This window comes from Melitaea cinxia, chromosome 6 (assembly GCF_905220565.1).
Source record: "Melitaea cinxia chromosome 6, ilMelCinx1.1, whole genome shotgun sequence".
Classification (NCBI taxonomy): domain Eukaryota; kingdom Metazoa; phylum Arthropoda; class Insecta; order Lepidoptera; family Nymphalidae; genus Melitaea; species Melitaea cinxia.
Window position 1 is genome coordinate 13,841,279 of NC_059399.1, and position 18,682 is coordinate 13,859,960.

Sequence of the window (18,682 nt, forward strand, 5' to 3'; positions counted from 1 at the left end):
AGGACAATAAGCTTAAAAAGGGGGTGTAAAAGTTTCGATAACTTAAATGGTATATAAAAGTTTGTTATAAATGAATAAGCCTGACCCACAACAGTTTTAAAAATTCAGCACGCAAAATTTGGTGAAACGATAAATGAAAATTTGTAGTGTTACTATTTAATATATTATTTATTATTAGGATTTGGGTTACAAATAAATAACAAAATAAAACAGCGCGTTAGAAAATAGCATCCTTACTCGTATGAAATAGGGACTGACAGTTTATACGAAGGTCTCTGTATTGCTAAAAAGTTATTTTTGGCATGAAAATTGATATAAATATACTGTCATTTTCAAAGCATAAAAATAAAATGTGATTTTTTCGGCGTTTATCTATAAAACAATAAGTGTTGAGTATTTTTCGTTTTTTGTTGTTTTTTGTTTAACTACACCGCTGTGTAGGTGAAATAGGTTAAGTGATTTTTTATAATTCAGGTTGTTTCAAATTAATTTATATTTTAACACTATTGAATATATATTTACTTAATACTTTGTGGCAAAATGGTAGGTAACCTAACGCAGTGCAATTGTGGTCTTATCACTGACAGTGATTTCTTACAGACAACTCCTGTTTATCAAGGAAATACTGATAATATGGCAAACTACACATATATATATTTTCATTCTGTATTTATTTGACTTTGATTATTTGTTCGACATAAGCTTACCTTAATACAACTACATGAGGTAGTACTTTCGGTTATTAAGTTAGACACAAAGCCTTACGACCAATGGAAATTGTTAATTAAGAAATCGAATAGAAAATACAAGCAATATATTCTCAACATCCAGACGCTATATCACCAACATCTTTGTTATTGTATTTTCAATAACATCCACCTACAAATTAACAATCCCATTGTTACTCTATAAACTATAATTACATTTTTAAATTTTCACTAACTTTTTAATTTAGAAGAAAAATACCAAAAAGTGATATGCCTATAGGAAATTAAAATAGTAATGAGTGACTAAAATATAAAATTTTAACATCTAATCATAAAATAATCTTTTTATAAAAATTTAAAAACAAAATAAGTTTGGATATTATCCTAAAATAAAATATTTATATACACGTGGGTTCACAAAAATGCCTTGTTTACCGTTTGGCGGTTCATTGATTAGAAAAGTTTGTGGATTGTTGACTTGACAGCTTTTTTATATTTAAGTGTATTGTAATAAATTAGAGCTCGATAACGAAAGACTTGCGTTTGGGTAAAGATGTGAAATTATCTCGGTAACATAAAATATGTTCCGTAATAAAAAATAAAAAACCATGCTTTTACTGTTTTTCATCACAAAGCTTGCACAATGAGCTTAGAAATTTCATATTTACGGTCCGCTTAGATTAAACCACGCACAATTTCATTAGTTTACATTTGAGAGCAAAAGTTTAGGGTACAAACACATACGTTTATTAAACTTTGTTAAAACATTTATGCACGGGAAATTGTATTAATTTTATAGTTATTATATTTATTACTTCAAAACGGGCTTTAAAAGCTTAAAACAAGCATTGTGTAACAAAACAGAAATATACACTCGTTAGGTAATATTAACTAAAATACACATTTATATTGAAATGACCAACACAGTGTGGTATGAAAGTAGCAGCTCTTATTTACATTACTTTAGTAAGTTTGATTCTGATCTGATGTTTATTATGTATATATATATTGTATAGCTGGAAGGTACCTCACGGATATTATTCTATAAAATTGTCTATTATAACAGATTTGTTACTCACTGATGTAATGACGTGAGTAGTATATATAATCTTTGCCACAGCTAGAGTTTTATCAAATAAACTGCTGGCGTTGTAACATATATATTACCATCCATATTGTCACTGCAGACAAACATATTATATCGTTATAATATACAAAATTCTAAAAACTTACAATAAAATTGGAAATTTCTACAGCCGGCTATCTTATACATTAAATCATTCTGTTAAAATAAACATGTTTAATTGATACTTAAAATATAAATTGTTAAACTAATCGAACAAACAAGAAGGTAGTTAAAGAAAGAAGAATTTAAATAACATTCCTTTTTCATAAAAAAAAAAACAAGTTACTTTTTAATAACTAGCGGTTAAACAAAGGTTAATCCATAGAGGTACAGTTTTTAATTTTTAAGACAATTTCATTTAGTACCTTACTTAATAATCTTTTACGGCTTATGTAAGAATGAATTTTCTTATGATTTTTTTCCGTGCAATAATATTAGAGAGAAAGTAATTAGTTAAGGTAATTATGCTACTTCATTTGACGTTTAAGTAAATTTAATTCTTGTAACTCTGATTGGGTTGAATTATTTTAGGTCTACTGTGAAAAAAAATGATATGAAAATGGTTTATGATTCATAATCGTAATGAATCACATCTTAATAAGTCTTCGGAAATTTTGCGTCCCAGATCGTTGCTTCGACAACAAGGACAGGCAATTGAAAATAGGGACAGTTCCATTCAAGGTACGATGTGTATCAGGTACATAACGGGCTGTTCTATCCAGTTGGGGATATAGTTTCCCTGTCAAATGTGACTATAGTTAAAAGGTTTAATAAACTTTATTCAATCTTATTGTTTTAATTTATTATTTCGTTGTATCATTAAAGAAGACCACACGAAGGACCACAAGGAAAAAGAAAGAGAGGAAGACCCTCTACCCGATGGGAGGATGAAATAAAAAAAGTTGCTGGCCCAAAGTGGTGGCTAATAGCCTTTACCCAACCTGGGGACCTTGTTTAACTTAAGTAATTTAGTATAAGTAAAAGTAAATAATTATAAGCAACTAGTAAAACTTTAAAATAATATATTAAAAATAGTTTCTTTTGTACTATAGCATGGTCAAATAAAGGCTTTTTTATTTATTTATTTATTTTATTTATCATTAAAGAAGGCAATAAATACTAAGTCATTCATTCAAATATTTTATATATCTCTGAGTATCTTATTATAGTATGTCTAAATAATGTGTTTTAAAATTAATTTTGAATTGACATGACGCTTTATTTTGTTGAATATATTTAATCAAGACGCTAGTAGTAGTTAGTCTAGAGCTATTATTAAGAACTTTCCGTTACTATCTGATATCTCGTAAAAAGTAAATTTCACAAATAACATTATAAGAAAAGGTATAAAACTTCTATTAAAAACGTGTCCCTATTTGGTATGCATAACGACATCATATCAAGGAATAATAAAATAATATGAATACCAATTTAATTTGTTACATAAAACAGATAAAACTAAACTTAAGAGGTATTGATTTTCCTTTTGTAAAGGATAATCTTATCATCTTCAGGAAGGACTTAGTTTTAGTTATACAAGTTATTTGTTTATCTAATAATTCGAATATAGTCCAATATTTATTTTTCGATGTACGTATTTATTATATTTTCATTCGAGAGTTTGGAACTATGCATTGATATCCTATAGGGTTGATTAGCACAGTTGAAATATAAAATTATAACGGATATTCATTTAAACATTTCGAAAAAAGTACTTTAACAAAAGTTCAAAAGATTTACCCGTGTGGATAAACAAGAACATTAAATAACTTGATCTGATTGATTTCAACTTTTAAAATTTGCAAACTAAGTAAGTACGAGTACAAAAACCTCGGAACAAGCTTTTATCAATAGAAATAAATAAAATCGGAGTGGCTGTTTGTAATAATAAAATAATCACTTTTTAATAAATGCATATGGATGTATACACGGTACATAATTATACCAAAATAATATTTTTTAAATTTTCTGTCTGTCTGTATGTCTGTCTGTCTGTTTGTACCGGCTTATCTCTGAAACGGCTGAAACGGGACTTTCACTGGCAGATGATGTCATAAGGAGTAACTTAGGCTACTTTTATTTTACAAATTTATTTATTTTATAACTCTGCAAACTGAAAAATAACTTTTTTATTAAATTCCACGCGGACGAAGTCGCGGACACAGCTAGTACAATTGTGTAATGACGTTAATGTAAAAGTTTTAAAGGAAAAGTTTATTTTATCATTTTTAACACATTTAAAATAAATTTACTTTTAATTTATTGGTATACAAACTATAGTCGTTTTATATATGTAACTATAAATAAAGCTTATACCTTTTGAAGGAGTAGTAAAAGTACACAAAACAGCTTTGTAATGATACCACTTCTTAAAATGTTTCAGGCCTTGGGAAAAATAAAATTTACTTGAAATAACATAAACAATGCAATATGCACATCATAGAAAACAGAAATTGAGTTTCAATATTTTACTCATGTATGTTTGTGTGTTTGTTTTATTTTGTTGTATTATCGATGCCTAACTACGAATAAAGATCCCAAATGTCTTCATAAGAAAATCAATTACAGTCGTTACTTTCTGAAAAAAAAACAAAAGTTTAGATAACTAAACTTTTGTTTTTTTTTCAGATTTTTTTTTTTATTTTTTTTCAGTTTTCACAAAATTTCTTTATTTTTCCTGTGTTTTAGTAAATAAGATTTGTAAGATAAATGCTTATGAATCGCTTTACGGCTTAGCAGTTTCATAATTTGTAATTATCTAGAAAGAAAAGAAAGTATATTCGATCTTATTGCAGGTGTGTAAAATAGATTTACAGTTATAATACGAAATAATAATTTTATTATACATTTGTAAATAACGCGTGTAGTCAATGATTTCCGCCCACATGTTTATGGGGATTAGGGCCATAACGGCTGAAAGGTTTCAATTCTGTAATGGACATTTTCGTAACACTGTGTTGACGTGATAGCTTATCAGCTACTTTTATCCAAAATGTTGTATGCTTTTAATATTGTATGTGTAGCATATCTCGATAACGGTATTTATAATTAATGAGAATATTTTTCAATATCAACGTTTATCGCTGAGCTAGAAATTCGGTCTCCTTATAATATATTAAAATAACATAATATTATGCAATATTCCCACACCAATAAATTAGCCTTCTTTTCATAAAAAAGTATAAATTTAGTAGTGAAAAAAGTAAAGGACAAACAAAATCGATCTTTTATTTTATGTCTCGTGCACAAACGTTCTGCATGGAATACTTGGCAAGCACAAATCGTTTGTCAACTGAAGCCACTGTCAATACGCTTAAATTTATATCACCGCGTTCCATTTGAGTTTGAAGTATATCGATGTGATTGAATATTACCGAAATGTTCATTGAATAATCACGTTTTATTGTTATTTATATCATACAACTGAACATTTATCTAATAAATAGCCGTGTTTCTATAATACTTTAAATTTATTATTACTATAAATTAAAATATTTTAGTAATTAAAAGTCATGATATGATAATAAATGTAGTAAAGAAGTACACACAGTAGACACATATAAGCGGTTGAACCATGGTGTATCAAATAAAACTTTATGTATTGCAAATAAAACCTTATACTATACCTACAGCAGGTAACCAAATATCGTAGACAGATATAAAAAACCGTTGTTAAAAATAAAACGCTAAACAGATCATTCATTTACCAGAATCTTGAACTTGTAAATGAATAAACTTTTTTTAAATAACACTTTATTAAATTACTTTCGCTAATTCCATACATATATTTTAGAAAAACAAGTGTTAGTTAGGTAGGAAGCAAAGTGCGCAGTAAAATTTTAAGTGCTTGGGTGGATTTTAGCCAAATTGGTTTCTATTCTATAGTAATATCTATATATCTACCACTTGACGAGTTTGTTTGCTTAAATTATTATTTGAATTTATGAAGCTGTGCGCTTAGTTGTTCAGCTTGTTTTCTATGTTTTATTTCAAGTGCTTTTAAGTATTAATTATCTGATTCTTGGGAATTGTTTACGTACATGTGTTATACTTAATTATCAATATACCCATAAATATGACATAGAATATCATTTTACGTATTTTACGTATTTTTTTTTTCTTTTGTGCACGACATTGGCGAAAACATGTGTGCCATATTAGCATCATTATAAGACATTTAACAAAATTAATTAATGCGTACATTTTTTTCTGCAGCCGTTGCGTGTAACGATTAATATTTTATACCTAACAGGTAAAATATACTCCTGCATATCATCACTTCAGCCTAATACATTCCACTGCTGAACATAGGCCTCCACAAGTTCGCGCTAAAAATGGCGCGAACTCATGTGTGTTGTCCATAGTCACCACCCTGGGCAGGCGGGTTGGGGGCCGCGCAGGGCTGGGTTTGTCGCACTGAAGACCCTGCTGCCCATCTTCGGCCTGTGTATTTCAAAGCCAGCAGTTGGATGGTTATCCCGCCATCGGTAGTTCCAAGGTGGTAGTGGAACTGTGTTATCCCTTAGTCGCCTCTTACGTCACCTACGGAAAGAAAGGGGATGGCTATATTCTTACTGTAGTAACCATACTTAACTTTCAACTTACTTTGCTTTTTCCTTTATAGTTTTCTTCGAATCCGTAATAGACAGAAGGACCTAACTAAGTCTTACGGTAATTAAAACGAGTTCAAACATGAAGTACGATTTAGCTGCTTTAAGCTTAAAGAGTTTTATCTAATGTCTCTATTATTAAATTTACTCCACGTTTCCTCTATGTTTTAGTGCTAATGTTATTAGATTCCTTGAAGACCTAATCTACGAATCTAGAACCTTCCCATTTGTATTCAACACTTGAAAATGTTAGTACTCGATGTTAATATTACGTCATCTGCTTCTAGTGAATCAACATTCGTGTAAAATATCCTGAATATATGTGTACCTACGGATAAATTTAAAAATGTTTGTTTGTAAATATATATTTATATTAATTATTATATTTACTTCGTTAAATTTTTAATATTTCGGTAAGATATAAAATAAATTATTTACCAGCATCTAATTGTTATTAAATAAGTTTTTTTTTTTAGGAAAATTATTCGAAAACGGGATATTTACCATGTTTATTATTTTCGCTTTGCGGAGCTCGATATTTCGACATTGACTTCGAATGTCTTTATCACGAGTTTTTTTTTTGTATCGCAGGGGTGCCCATTTACGGGTGATATCGATTAATATAATTATTAACAAAATAACTTTACGAAATAAATTATCACTTGCTTTACAATATAATTTAAAATAACTATGTATAACTAAGTATACGTATTTACAATTCACAACTTAAGAACTAAATATTTACAGATAGGTATGGTACAAATGATGTCCACGTGGAATTTCTTCAAGAATGCTGGCAGCATTTCCCCCTTTTTTTACGTGGAATTTCTTCAAGAATGCTAGCAGCATTTCCCCCTTTTTGACGTGGAATTTCTTCGACAATACTAGCAGCATTTCCCCCTTTTTTATGAATCTCATTTAATAATTTTGCGATACAGTCTCCATTGAAAATGACCGTCTTAGATTAAGGTAATCGATATTTTATAAAGTTATTAAAAATCTAGTTAAAACTTATAAATATTTTACAGTATTTATGCAAGTTAACTGTTAAAATAATCTAGCAAGACCTCCTTTAAAACTTAAAATAGTTTTTAATAGTTTAATAGTTTGCTCGTATAAAAAAAATAGTAAAGAAAAATAATCATTTAAATACGCATTAGTACCTATGGATAACTCAAGAAGCACCTACTGATCATATACATATTTCGAACAAATTTAAACGGGATAACATAACAAGCACCGGATTTTGAATTAATTAAGGATCATTAAAATTGGCACACACTTTAAAAATAAGGTAAACCACAACTACAAAAAAAAAAAACCTGTCGAATTGAAAATTTCCTCCTTTTTGACATTGTGTGATTGTAATTAGTTGTTTTAGTTTTAATATAATAGAATTATTGTTAAAATTGATCATTTGTATTTAGTATTATTTATTATTAATCTGATTTTATTATTGTATTATTGTATTTTTCAAATTTTCCTGACATTTATTCATTTTTTAATTGTATTTGTATCATAAGAATTGTTTAAGTCAAATTGTTTTATGGGTCAAATTGTTACCTGAAATAAAGTATTATTATTATTAATATTATTATTATTATTATTATTTGATGTCCGTAAAAACCTCAGAAGGGAGCATAGAGGCGTATTCTATATGACCGTTTTGGTGACGTGAAAATGTGAAAATACAGAAGGTTAATAACACAGGTTATACCTTATGAAGTAGTTTTATTTCAAACTTTGAGATAACTTCATTAAGATATCGTTATACTTGAGGAATCTAATGGAAAGTTACTTCATTTCAGACGGTCCAGTTCACAGTGATGTGGGTACTCTTCGTTCTGATCGTAGTCCTGAATGCGTCAGTCATCGCCGCCTTACTGTGCACAAACGCTAGGAAAAGCAGAATGAACTTTTTCATCATGCAATTAGCCATTGCAGGTAAGATATACGTTTCATTGTTTTATCCACGAAGCTCAATCAAAATCATTTTTTTTGCATATTAACTAATATTTATGACAGATTTGCGTTTATGTCGTATGCTGCTAATATTATCAATACCAAAGATCGTGAGGACGGATGTATGTATGTATGTATATTTGGTACTCTTTTACGCAAAAACTATTGGGCCGATTTTTATGAAATTGTAACGTAGATAGCTGGAGATCTAAAATAACGCACAAGGTACTTTTTATCCAGATATTCTCACGGGATTGGAAATTACGCGGATGAAACCGAGTGCTGCAACCAGTTTTTGTATATTTTTTATGACATGTGTAATAAATAAAAGTACTGAATTAGTAACCATTGTCGACAAAATTTATGAAAGAGATTTGTAGCTTTAAGTTCTTAAAATCTAAATTAGTATCTATTTTATGTCATTCATTCCTAATCATCATTTCACATTTTTGAAAATGATTTTTATTATCAATCTATAACTTGACAAGCATACGTAAGCTTCAATATATGAATCTTATACTATTAAACGAGCAATTCTTGTATATATATATATATATATATATATATATATATATATATATATATATATATATAGAATCTGAATCTCGGAAACGGCTCCAACGATTTTCATAAAATTTAGTATATAGGGGGTTTCGGGGGAGATAAATCTATCTAGCTAGGATTCATTTTCAGAAAATGTCGTTTTATCCCTGTTTTTAGGGAGCGAAAAAAATATCGTTAGAATGCGAAAGTAAATTTCGCATTTGTCAAGTTAGTTGCAATAGCTCGGTGGGAAATCGGTCGGTCGGGACCAACCGAGAAGATCATGGTTCAAATCCCCATGTCCCTGGTCAATTATTTTTTCTTTTTCTTTTTCTAATTGCACTGGTTATTTTTTATTTAAATAGGCTGTTCCTTTTTATTTATTTATTATGTCGGTAAAATCGAAAAATATTATTCATATTTTATCATTATTATTTTTTAATTATTTTTTATTTTTGATTTTTGATTTTTTATTTTTATTTATAGTTTTTATTATTGTCGGTAAAAAAAAATATTATTCATATTTTATAAATATGTAATTCGTAAATATGATTTTCAAAAAAAAAAACGATTTGTTGGAGCGCCTATCAGTTTTGAGAGGCAATTACTCTCAATCTTGTAATTGTGTATTTTATATCAATTTTTAATTCATCGTTATTTTTTATTTTTATTTTGTGTTAATTAATTATTAGTAATTGTGTTTGCAGGCAAACGAAAAAAAAATCGACTTCAATTACATCGACAGGTAATACAATGTAGGTACACGGAAAAATAGTCGAGAAATACGCATTATCAAAGATTACTCCAAAAGTTGTAATCAGATCTCGATGAAATATGACCACATGATAAATATCGGCTTTCGATTAAGTTAAAAATCATCAAATTCAGTACACCCAGTAGTATGTTAAGTATTATGTAGTTAATGTAAAGTTATGTGGATTTTCGAGAGTTTCCCTCGATTTCTCTAGGAGCCCATCATCAGATCCTGGTTTCATTATCATGCTACCACACCAGGGATATCTTCTTTCCACCAAAAAAAGAATTATCAAAATCTTTTCATAAACGACGAAATTATCCCTGAACATACATTAATATATATACTAGCGACCCGCTCCGGCTTCGCACGGGTATAAAATATAATTATAGCCTATGTCATTCACTGAAAAAAAAACGATTAATATCGATCCAGTAGTTTTGATTTATTCATTACTGCCTGTGGTCCGCACGCGTTAACTTTAGAGTAAAAGCCGGCAGGAGCTGCCGCAAACGCTACGTACCGCAATTTTTAAATCTACAATATCTTCAAAAATATTTATTTAAATCATATACTGTAAAGGGCCATATAGATCTATATTAAATCAACAATGTATTTAAGGTATTTAATTAGATAAGGATTAATGCTGTATTGATTAAAATCGCTTTGAAAATTAGCCATTATTTGTCGTAAAAAGTAAATGACAAAAAAATTTTATTGTGGGATATTCATAAGAGATAGACATATATACCATAGCGGAGTTTTCTGTAGAACTTTTCAATGTGTATAATACTTAGTATACTATTTTGATAAATCTCGTAGGGTTCAGGCTGCGTTTGCAATGTAAGCGGTAAAATTGTAATTATTTACAACATCACAATAGAAACCTCAAAAATAACAGTATATCTCCACTATTTAATGGATGTTATTATAGATATAAACCTTCCTCTTCAATCACTCTATCTATTAAAAAAAACCTCATCAAAATTCGTTGCGAAGTTTTAAAGATTTAAGCATACATAGGGACATAGGGATAGACAAAGCGACTTTGTTTTATGCTATGTAGTGATATATATATCGCAACTTCGGTGCAACAAAGTCACAACAGCTTATTTCTTAATTTTACAGGAGAGGACTTTTAATTATTTTTTTTCGCTTTTACTTCCTCTTTTCTGGATTATTATTTATGGTAGGTTTGAAATCTTTATAAAATTAATAGTTTACTTTCTTTGCTATAGTTTAAAAATCTTATATTAAATTATCAAAAAGTCCTAATAAAAGACATAACAAAAAAAGTGTCCTGAATTGTGACTTTGTTGCACCGAAGGTGCGATATATATATATTGAGTTTCCTTCAGCCGAATTGAGAAACCTCCTCCTTTTTTTGAAGTCGGTTAAAAAAGACTTCATCCAAACTGGCAGCGAATCATTTTAACTCTTTTCTACTACTAATCCTTCACGATTTACTAAAAATACCGAGCACATACACGATTTACTAAAATTTGTAGCCTCTAACTTCGGTTTTATCAAGCAGGAAGATCAATTCTTTAATCAATTATTTATTAACGTACATAAACTTATTAGTCTAGTGTATTTATTAACATTTTTCAATTGATATGCTGTTTGTTAAGCTCATTTTAAGTTTTTTAAATATGTACTAAGTAATTATTTTACGTAATTATATTGTATTTATAAATAAACAAATCGTGTGAACAAAGAATTTACTTCGAAATAAAATAACTAACATTGTACATAAATTTTGTAATTTAATAAAACACTTTTTTCGGATTTTATCGCGGTTTATTGTTAACTTTTGATTCCCGACGTTTCGTCCACACTTTTTTCGGATACTTTACAGCAACCATGGTCCTCCCGTGACCATGGTTGCTGTAAAGTATCCGAAACGTCGGGAATCAAAAGTTAACAATAAACCGCGATAAAATCCGAAAAAAAGTGTTTTATTAAATGAGTAAAACTCGCGTAAACATTAGAAAATAAATTTTGTAATTTAAAATAACATTTACTCACTCGAAACAAATGCAACTTAATATAAAAAGAGTTCTATTATTTTATCCTAGCTACGGCATTAATTCCTTTCCCAGAGGTCGAATATGTCGGAGTATGAAAAAGAGGGTTGATTACTCGTGTTCATAGTCGAGGTGAAACAAGAGAGAGATTTTGTTTACCTTAATATAAATAAAAAAGGTAACTTTCTAATGACACTAATAACGTACAAAACGATATATAATGAATATGTAAATACGAAGTTACCATAAACAAATTATACTACATTCAAATTTTGAATTTAGAATACATGCCCTAAAAATTCCTTCTATATTAAGTTTAAAGTATAGCGGTATTTTTTTTTTCGAACACTAAAGTGCAGTACTAATTAAATAGTAACTGAAGATAAAGCAGGTTTCGAATCTTTAGTCAAGTTTTACAAAGAATGTTTTAAAACAACAAGGAATTTATGAAAGTGTTCAAATACGGAATCGTAATTTTGTTTTATATTTCCTACAAAGAATTAAGCAGTAATATTAATTAATTTTAAAAGTAAAACTGTACCGTTTTTCTTCTATCATATAACAATCAAAAATCAAAGTTTAATTTAGTAGTTTAATTAATAATATGTATTGTTATAGAATAGTTTATTTAAGCTTTTTTATTTAATGATTCAAATATTTTAATTACCAAAATATAAACAATTCACATAATCTGTGAATTATATATTCACCAGTTTGCAAAAAAGCAAACATCAGTCAGGATATAGCGTATTGTTTATTAGTCGATTTAATTAATAATTAATTATATTTTTAAACGGTAAAGTGTTTCCTGTAGTTTACCCGCTAATAGTAAGTTGGTATAATATTAAATAACTGATAAATGTCGTAAATAGGTTTCAAAATTAGCCTGGAAGCCAATGTTAGATATAAATGAAGATTACTAATGTTGAGCAAGTACTTGTTGAGATACCGACATGTGTGCGAGGAACGTTACGCATTTTTTTAAATGGGACTAAGTCGGTAAACAAGTGTACAATCTGGATATTTTGTAATCTTCCACAATAGGTTAATAAAGCAAAAATAAATTTTGTAAGGAAAAAATAATTATTATTAGATTTGTATGTAGTACTCTACTGTACGTTTACTTACTTAGTATGTAATTATAATTATATATAAAAATGGAGGAGGTTACTCATTCGACCGTATATATAAAACGCGCTAGTCGTCACTAAAAAATATATGTATATGCTTGTTATTTTTTTTTTTTCGTCTACTTACGTTGTATTACTTGTCGATTTAATTGAAGTCGGTTTTTTTCGTTTGCGAGCAAAAATAGTTATGTCTTTATATATTTCGAAAAATAAGCTACTTAAAATAGTATTCCGCGTGTCATTGTAGAAATAGAAAATGTAGTAAGTATTCTTCGAGTTTGTTATAAGTGGACCGACTAGCAAACATAAAGAAATGTTATAAACGTACCGTTTTGTGTTTTTGCTCGTTAGCGGATAAATACCCTGCAAGGCGAAATAAAATGATTTACTCGAAAATAGAACATCAAAATACTACTTTCTCTTGAATATATGGTAACATTGCTAAATAAAACAACATGTAGGACAGTAATAATCTGTAAAATAAGTTACAAAAATATATTTTACGGAACGAGATTAGTTATACGTACGGTATGTTAGCACATAGTTTTTAGAAGGCTAATAACTGATTATAAAAATATTTTAATAAGAACTCTTGTGGTGTTTTACATCTTAAAGTAAACAAACACATTTAATAAAGTAAAAATATTCATACAATATATAACAAAGAATCGAATCATCAGTGGAGTTTAACGCTTCATAAACCATTCATGTTTCGTACACAACTAACAATGAAAGAGTACAATGGGCTTATAGAGGATAGGATGGATACGTGTATACGTCCAAAATCATCTTATACCGTACAAATCCGTGTGGTTTTATCCGCATTTATGGCTACTCCCATGGGTTGCGGTTGAATGAATATTCTAAACAGTGAAAATGTTCTCAAAAACTTTTCATTCTATGAATATGCATGTCTGTAAATTATATCATTTGAAATAATTTTTATATTGTTACAAAAATCTTCCGCCGCGTTGGCGAAACGGTCACAGCTATGGATTGTACCTGTTGCGCTGGCGGTTGCGGGTTCGATCCTCGCACATGACAAACATTTGTATGTGGTCTGGGTGTTTGTGCAGTCCCTGTGGGTCTCTCCACCGTGCCTCGGAGAGCACGTTAAGCCGTCGGTCCCGGTTGGTATCATCTACGCCTGATAGCGATCGTTACTCATAGTGGGGAATATATCCGCCAACCCGCATTGGAGCAGCGTGGTGGATTAAGTTCTGATCCTTCCCCTACATGGAGAAAGAGGCCTATGCCCAGTAGTGGGATATTACAGGCTGAAGCGTACAAAAATCTGACAATCGTTCTAGTGAAGTGGTGCGTGTAGTATTTGTAACTGTACAAACACTAATTACGTTTACTGCAGCCGATGGATCGAAAAAAAACCAAAATGACTTAAAAATACTTTAATTAATTAAAATAAAATTACAATTAAGAGATGTGAAACCTATTCGATGCGAGAATTAGGAATGACAAAATTTTGTATAAAAATTAATAATGAAATTAAATTTAAAATATGACGAAATCGCTGCGTCGGCGGCTCGTGGCTGGACGGACGTTGCGACATGGGCTGCATCGGTTTTCCGTTGTTTATTGAATATGGATATTAAATGCATGCTCGGCATTTTCATGGATGAGCTTAGGGTACTGTATGATAGATAGTACGGTTCCGTACTTAACACCTCCACCCGCAGAACAGCAACTATTTTGTCAGCTTCAGAGAAAATGTTGCTGGAAGTTCATCTCGTCTCTTGATGCCTTTATCCATATCTTCATATACTGGTGTCTTAGGCGTTTGCTGCTTCTCTTCATTTTCTGATTTTAAGGGCCAACATCTATATTTTCGGCTTACTAATACAACGATAACTACTGATACACATAAAATTAAGATATAAAATGGTATCGTTGTATGGTATAAAACAATTGATTGTGTCTTGTCAATCTGTATAGGGGTTTCTAGTAACAATTTATCTTGGATGCTGTGAAGATCATCTAGACTAATCATCTTGGAACCGGTATGGGTATAGGTAGTCGTTTGGTTAATTTGGTTGTATGGGATCCTTGATAGCTTCAGCGGCTGGCCTTTTATCTCATCATTTTCGTTGATAACGGTGAATTCTTTAGTTCGCAACAGGCAGTTCATGGGAATAGTGGCCAAATAGCTTCCTTGTAGTATATTGAATTCTTTTCTCTCACAGGCTAACTGTACTTTCTCCGGCTTAGGTAATGAAATAACATAGTGTTGATCATCCAGTTTATCTATTGCTACAGCAGACAACATAACCTTCGTGAAGTGGCAGGTTTCCTTAAGATTTTGGTTGATAATAAGCTCTTGAATGCAGTCTGGTTCTGTACGAATTTGATGACTTATTTTTTGGTCACAGAGATATAATATCCTGCTATACTTCGGGCATTCAGCCTCTATGTACACGAATGCTTTTTCGTTTGTTGCTATATAAGGAAAGGGAGGAATAAGGGCTAGTTGTTTTTCATTTGGAACGATGGATAGTTTGTACAAGTTATACCTGTCTATGTATATTATAGGAAATTTGTAAACTATAACTATTGTTCTATCATGATAGTATGAACCTGGTTTGATTAAGTCATAATATTCCCGTAATTCTAAATCAGGAATTTGCTCCTTACTGTATATAGTTATTAACTTATCTAACATCGTTTTTAATACTCCTATATCTATCATAGAATGATGAGTGCTGGAGGCACGAATAAAAGCCATTATATTTTCTAATCTAATTATTTCTAGCACTAAATCCTCTACATTATTACTTATAATTCCTAATAATTGGGCAAACTGAGCAGACTGGACTAAACTGTTGTCTCTACGAGTATTTACTTCTATAAGAAATTCTAATGTGTTATTAATTTTTTCTTGATTTATAGTTAACTGATCTAAAATACCTTTATGTTGTAACATCCATTCTTTACTAAGACTAATATGACTATTGAATTCGGAAATAATTTTATTCTGGTTGTTTTGCAATATTTGAATAGCCTCATTATACTTTTGAGCATCAAGATAGTCTAAATTACCAGTAACACTTTTTATTAATGATCCAAGACTATCTACAAGACCTCTTTTAACTCTAATGGGTTCTAAAGATTTAACTTGACTTAGTACCTTGTTTAGCTTGTCTGTAAGATAATTAATCTGGTACTCGTAAAGAATGTAAGTTTCATTGTTCAGTCTGGTCTTAAAAGTGTTAAGTTGTGTCTGTACAGAATTTATCTTATCTTCAATATCAGTCAATTTTACATACTGTATAAAGGAGTGGTAATGTGATATTAGTCTGGTCGGTCCTAATTTGTAGGGCAAAAGTCCAGGTCCATCGGCTAAGCTCTCAAGTCTTATGGTTTGAGGATGCGTCACGTGTATTGTCAGCAGTAGCAGAATCCTGCAACAATCGGTTATTTTTAGGGGCGCGTTTTAGACGTGACTTAGCTACGGGGCCTCGCTTTTTTTAATGTGTATATATGAATTGGTAAATCAGCTAAGACTGTGTCTTGTGTGTAGCGAGGTGCAGTTTTCTGACGAGAAGCAAAGGGATTTTTAATAAAAACTTGTTGTCCTGGAACATATTCTACTTCTGGTTCGCGAGATTTATTTCTATTTTCAATTAAGGCTGTTCTATTGCTCAGTGAGGACTCATTAATTATGTCATAAACCTGTTTCATTAGTTGTTTATGATTCTGAGCGTATTGTTGCAAAAGATGTTCGGTAAAATCTATGTCAACGGGATCTCTAGGATCGAAATGTCCGTTCAATAAATCAAAAGGTCTACACTTTGTAAAACTGTGAATAGTACTGTTGTATGCTATAATAGCGTATGGCATTAATCTAACTACTGGTTCATCTTTGTGTTGTAACTTAAGAATTCTTATGTGTTCTAATAGGGTCGAATGAAATCGTTCAATGTTACCGTTATCATTAGGGCTATGAGGTAAAGTTTTATGATGGATTATCTTATGGAGACGAATAAACTCTGAAAAAAGCTGATTAGTAAATTCCGTACCGTTATCGGTTATTATAGTGAAAGGTATTCCGTGGTGAGTACTGAAAAGTAATAATGCTTGTAAGATGCTAACAGCGGTTCCATCTCGTAAATGATACGCTTGACCGTATTTAGTAAAGACATCAATGAAGGTGATATATTTTTCGTTTTGAACTGTAAAGAGGTCCATGTGGATAATTTCAAATGGCTTGGTAGCAGGGGGTACTATATTAAATTGAGGTTTAATGGGATTTCTGTCGTATTTACTTTGACCACAAATAGTACATTCATTAATGTATTTAGTGATCTGCTCTCTCATTTTCGGCCAATAATATTTTCTAGACAGAGCGAGGTAACATTCGTTAATACCACGGTGGTTCGTTTTACCGTTATGATAATTCTGAATGATGTCTTGTTGTTGAAGATAATCTTTAACATTTTCGAGCTCAGTTTTACTTAATACGAGGTTAAGAGAGGAGCTTTTAAACTTTTCTTGTAAAATTGGTATTATCGAATACATTTCTAAGGGAGGATCTATCAATATAGCTGTTTTAACTTTCGGGTTAACGTATTCATTAATAGAATTGATAACATCGTTTTCTAAACTAGATTTCGACAACTGAATAGCTATCCGCGTATGGTTTTCAAATGGCTTAGTTATAATCGGTCGTCGTTTTACATCACTAACTACAGTAAAGTAAATTTGTCTGTGAAACTTGTTAAGGGGAACGTCAGTGATCGGGACTTCTAATATAGGTTGTTCATTACTAGTGTGTACGGTGTCAGTTGAAGAGTTTCTATGTTGAGATGGGGGTGTTTCTGATGGGTTATTAATCATTGACTCAAGCTCTCTAATACTATCCATTACCGATTTAATTTCGTCAGTTTCACTGATGTGAATTTGAACACGAGATAGAGCGTCTGCGTTGGTATTAAATTTACCTTTCTTATATATGACCGTAAAGTCGTATTCGCTCAGTCGAAGTCGCCATCTTGTTAGTCGTGAGTTAGGTTCTTTTAGATTCATCATCCACTGTAATGGTCTGTGATCAGTAACTATTTTAAATGTTCGGCCAAATAAATAAGGTCTAAAGTATTTCGTTGCCCATACTATTGCTAATAATTCTTTCTCTATTGTACTATAGTTGAGTTCGCTATCATTTAATGTACGAGACGCGTAACAAACAGGCTTGTCAGAACCTATGGGTCCCTGAGATAATACAGCTCCGATGGCTACATTTGAAGCGTCTGTGGTGAGATTGAACTCTTTGTTAAAGTCTGGATACTGAAGGATGGGGTCGTTAATTAAAAGAGTCTTACACTTATTAAAAGCTTCTATAAATTCTTGACTGTGGACTACCTTACTACCTTTTTTTAAACATAACGTGAGGGGCTTAGTAATACGGGCAAAGTCAGGGATGAATTTTCTGTAATAACCAAGAAGACCTAAGAATTGTTTTATTTCCTTGGGTGTACTAGGTATAGGGTATTTTTCAATAGCTAAGATTTTGTCAGGATTAGGTTTAACACCTTCTCCGCTAATAATATGACCAAGATAGGCGGTCTCAAGTTTTAAAAACTCGGACTTGTCCATCTGTATTTTAAAGTTGGATTCTTTAAGACGTTGAAAAACTTTTTCTAGGTTTTCCATATGTTCCTGAAGGGATGTACTGTAAACTATTATATCGTCCAAATAAACTAGACATATGTTATTTTGAAGACCTTTAAGGACATTGTCCATGACTCTTTGAAATGTAGATGGTGAATTTTTTAAACCCATTGGCATTCGAAGAAACTCGAAATGGCCATGTTC

The 18,682-nt window shown here is 30.7% G+C and overlaps 1 protein-coding gene across 1 annotated transcript in view; it reads left to right on the forward strand.

Annotated features, from left to right (window-relative positions):
- The window catches only part of LOC123654407 (cardioacceleratory peptide receptor-like), a 51,507-nt gene that overhangs the window by 489 nt on the left and 32,336 nt on the right, over nucleotides 1-18,682 (forward strand). The window contains exon 2 of the mRNA XM_045590316.1: nucleotides 8,252-8,387. Within this exon, the coding sequence (XP_045446272.1) occupies nucleotides 8,252-8,387 (136 nt within the window). The remainder of the gene's footprint in view (nucleotides 1-8,251; nucleotides 8,388-18,682) is intronic.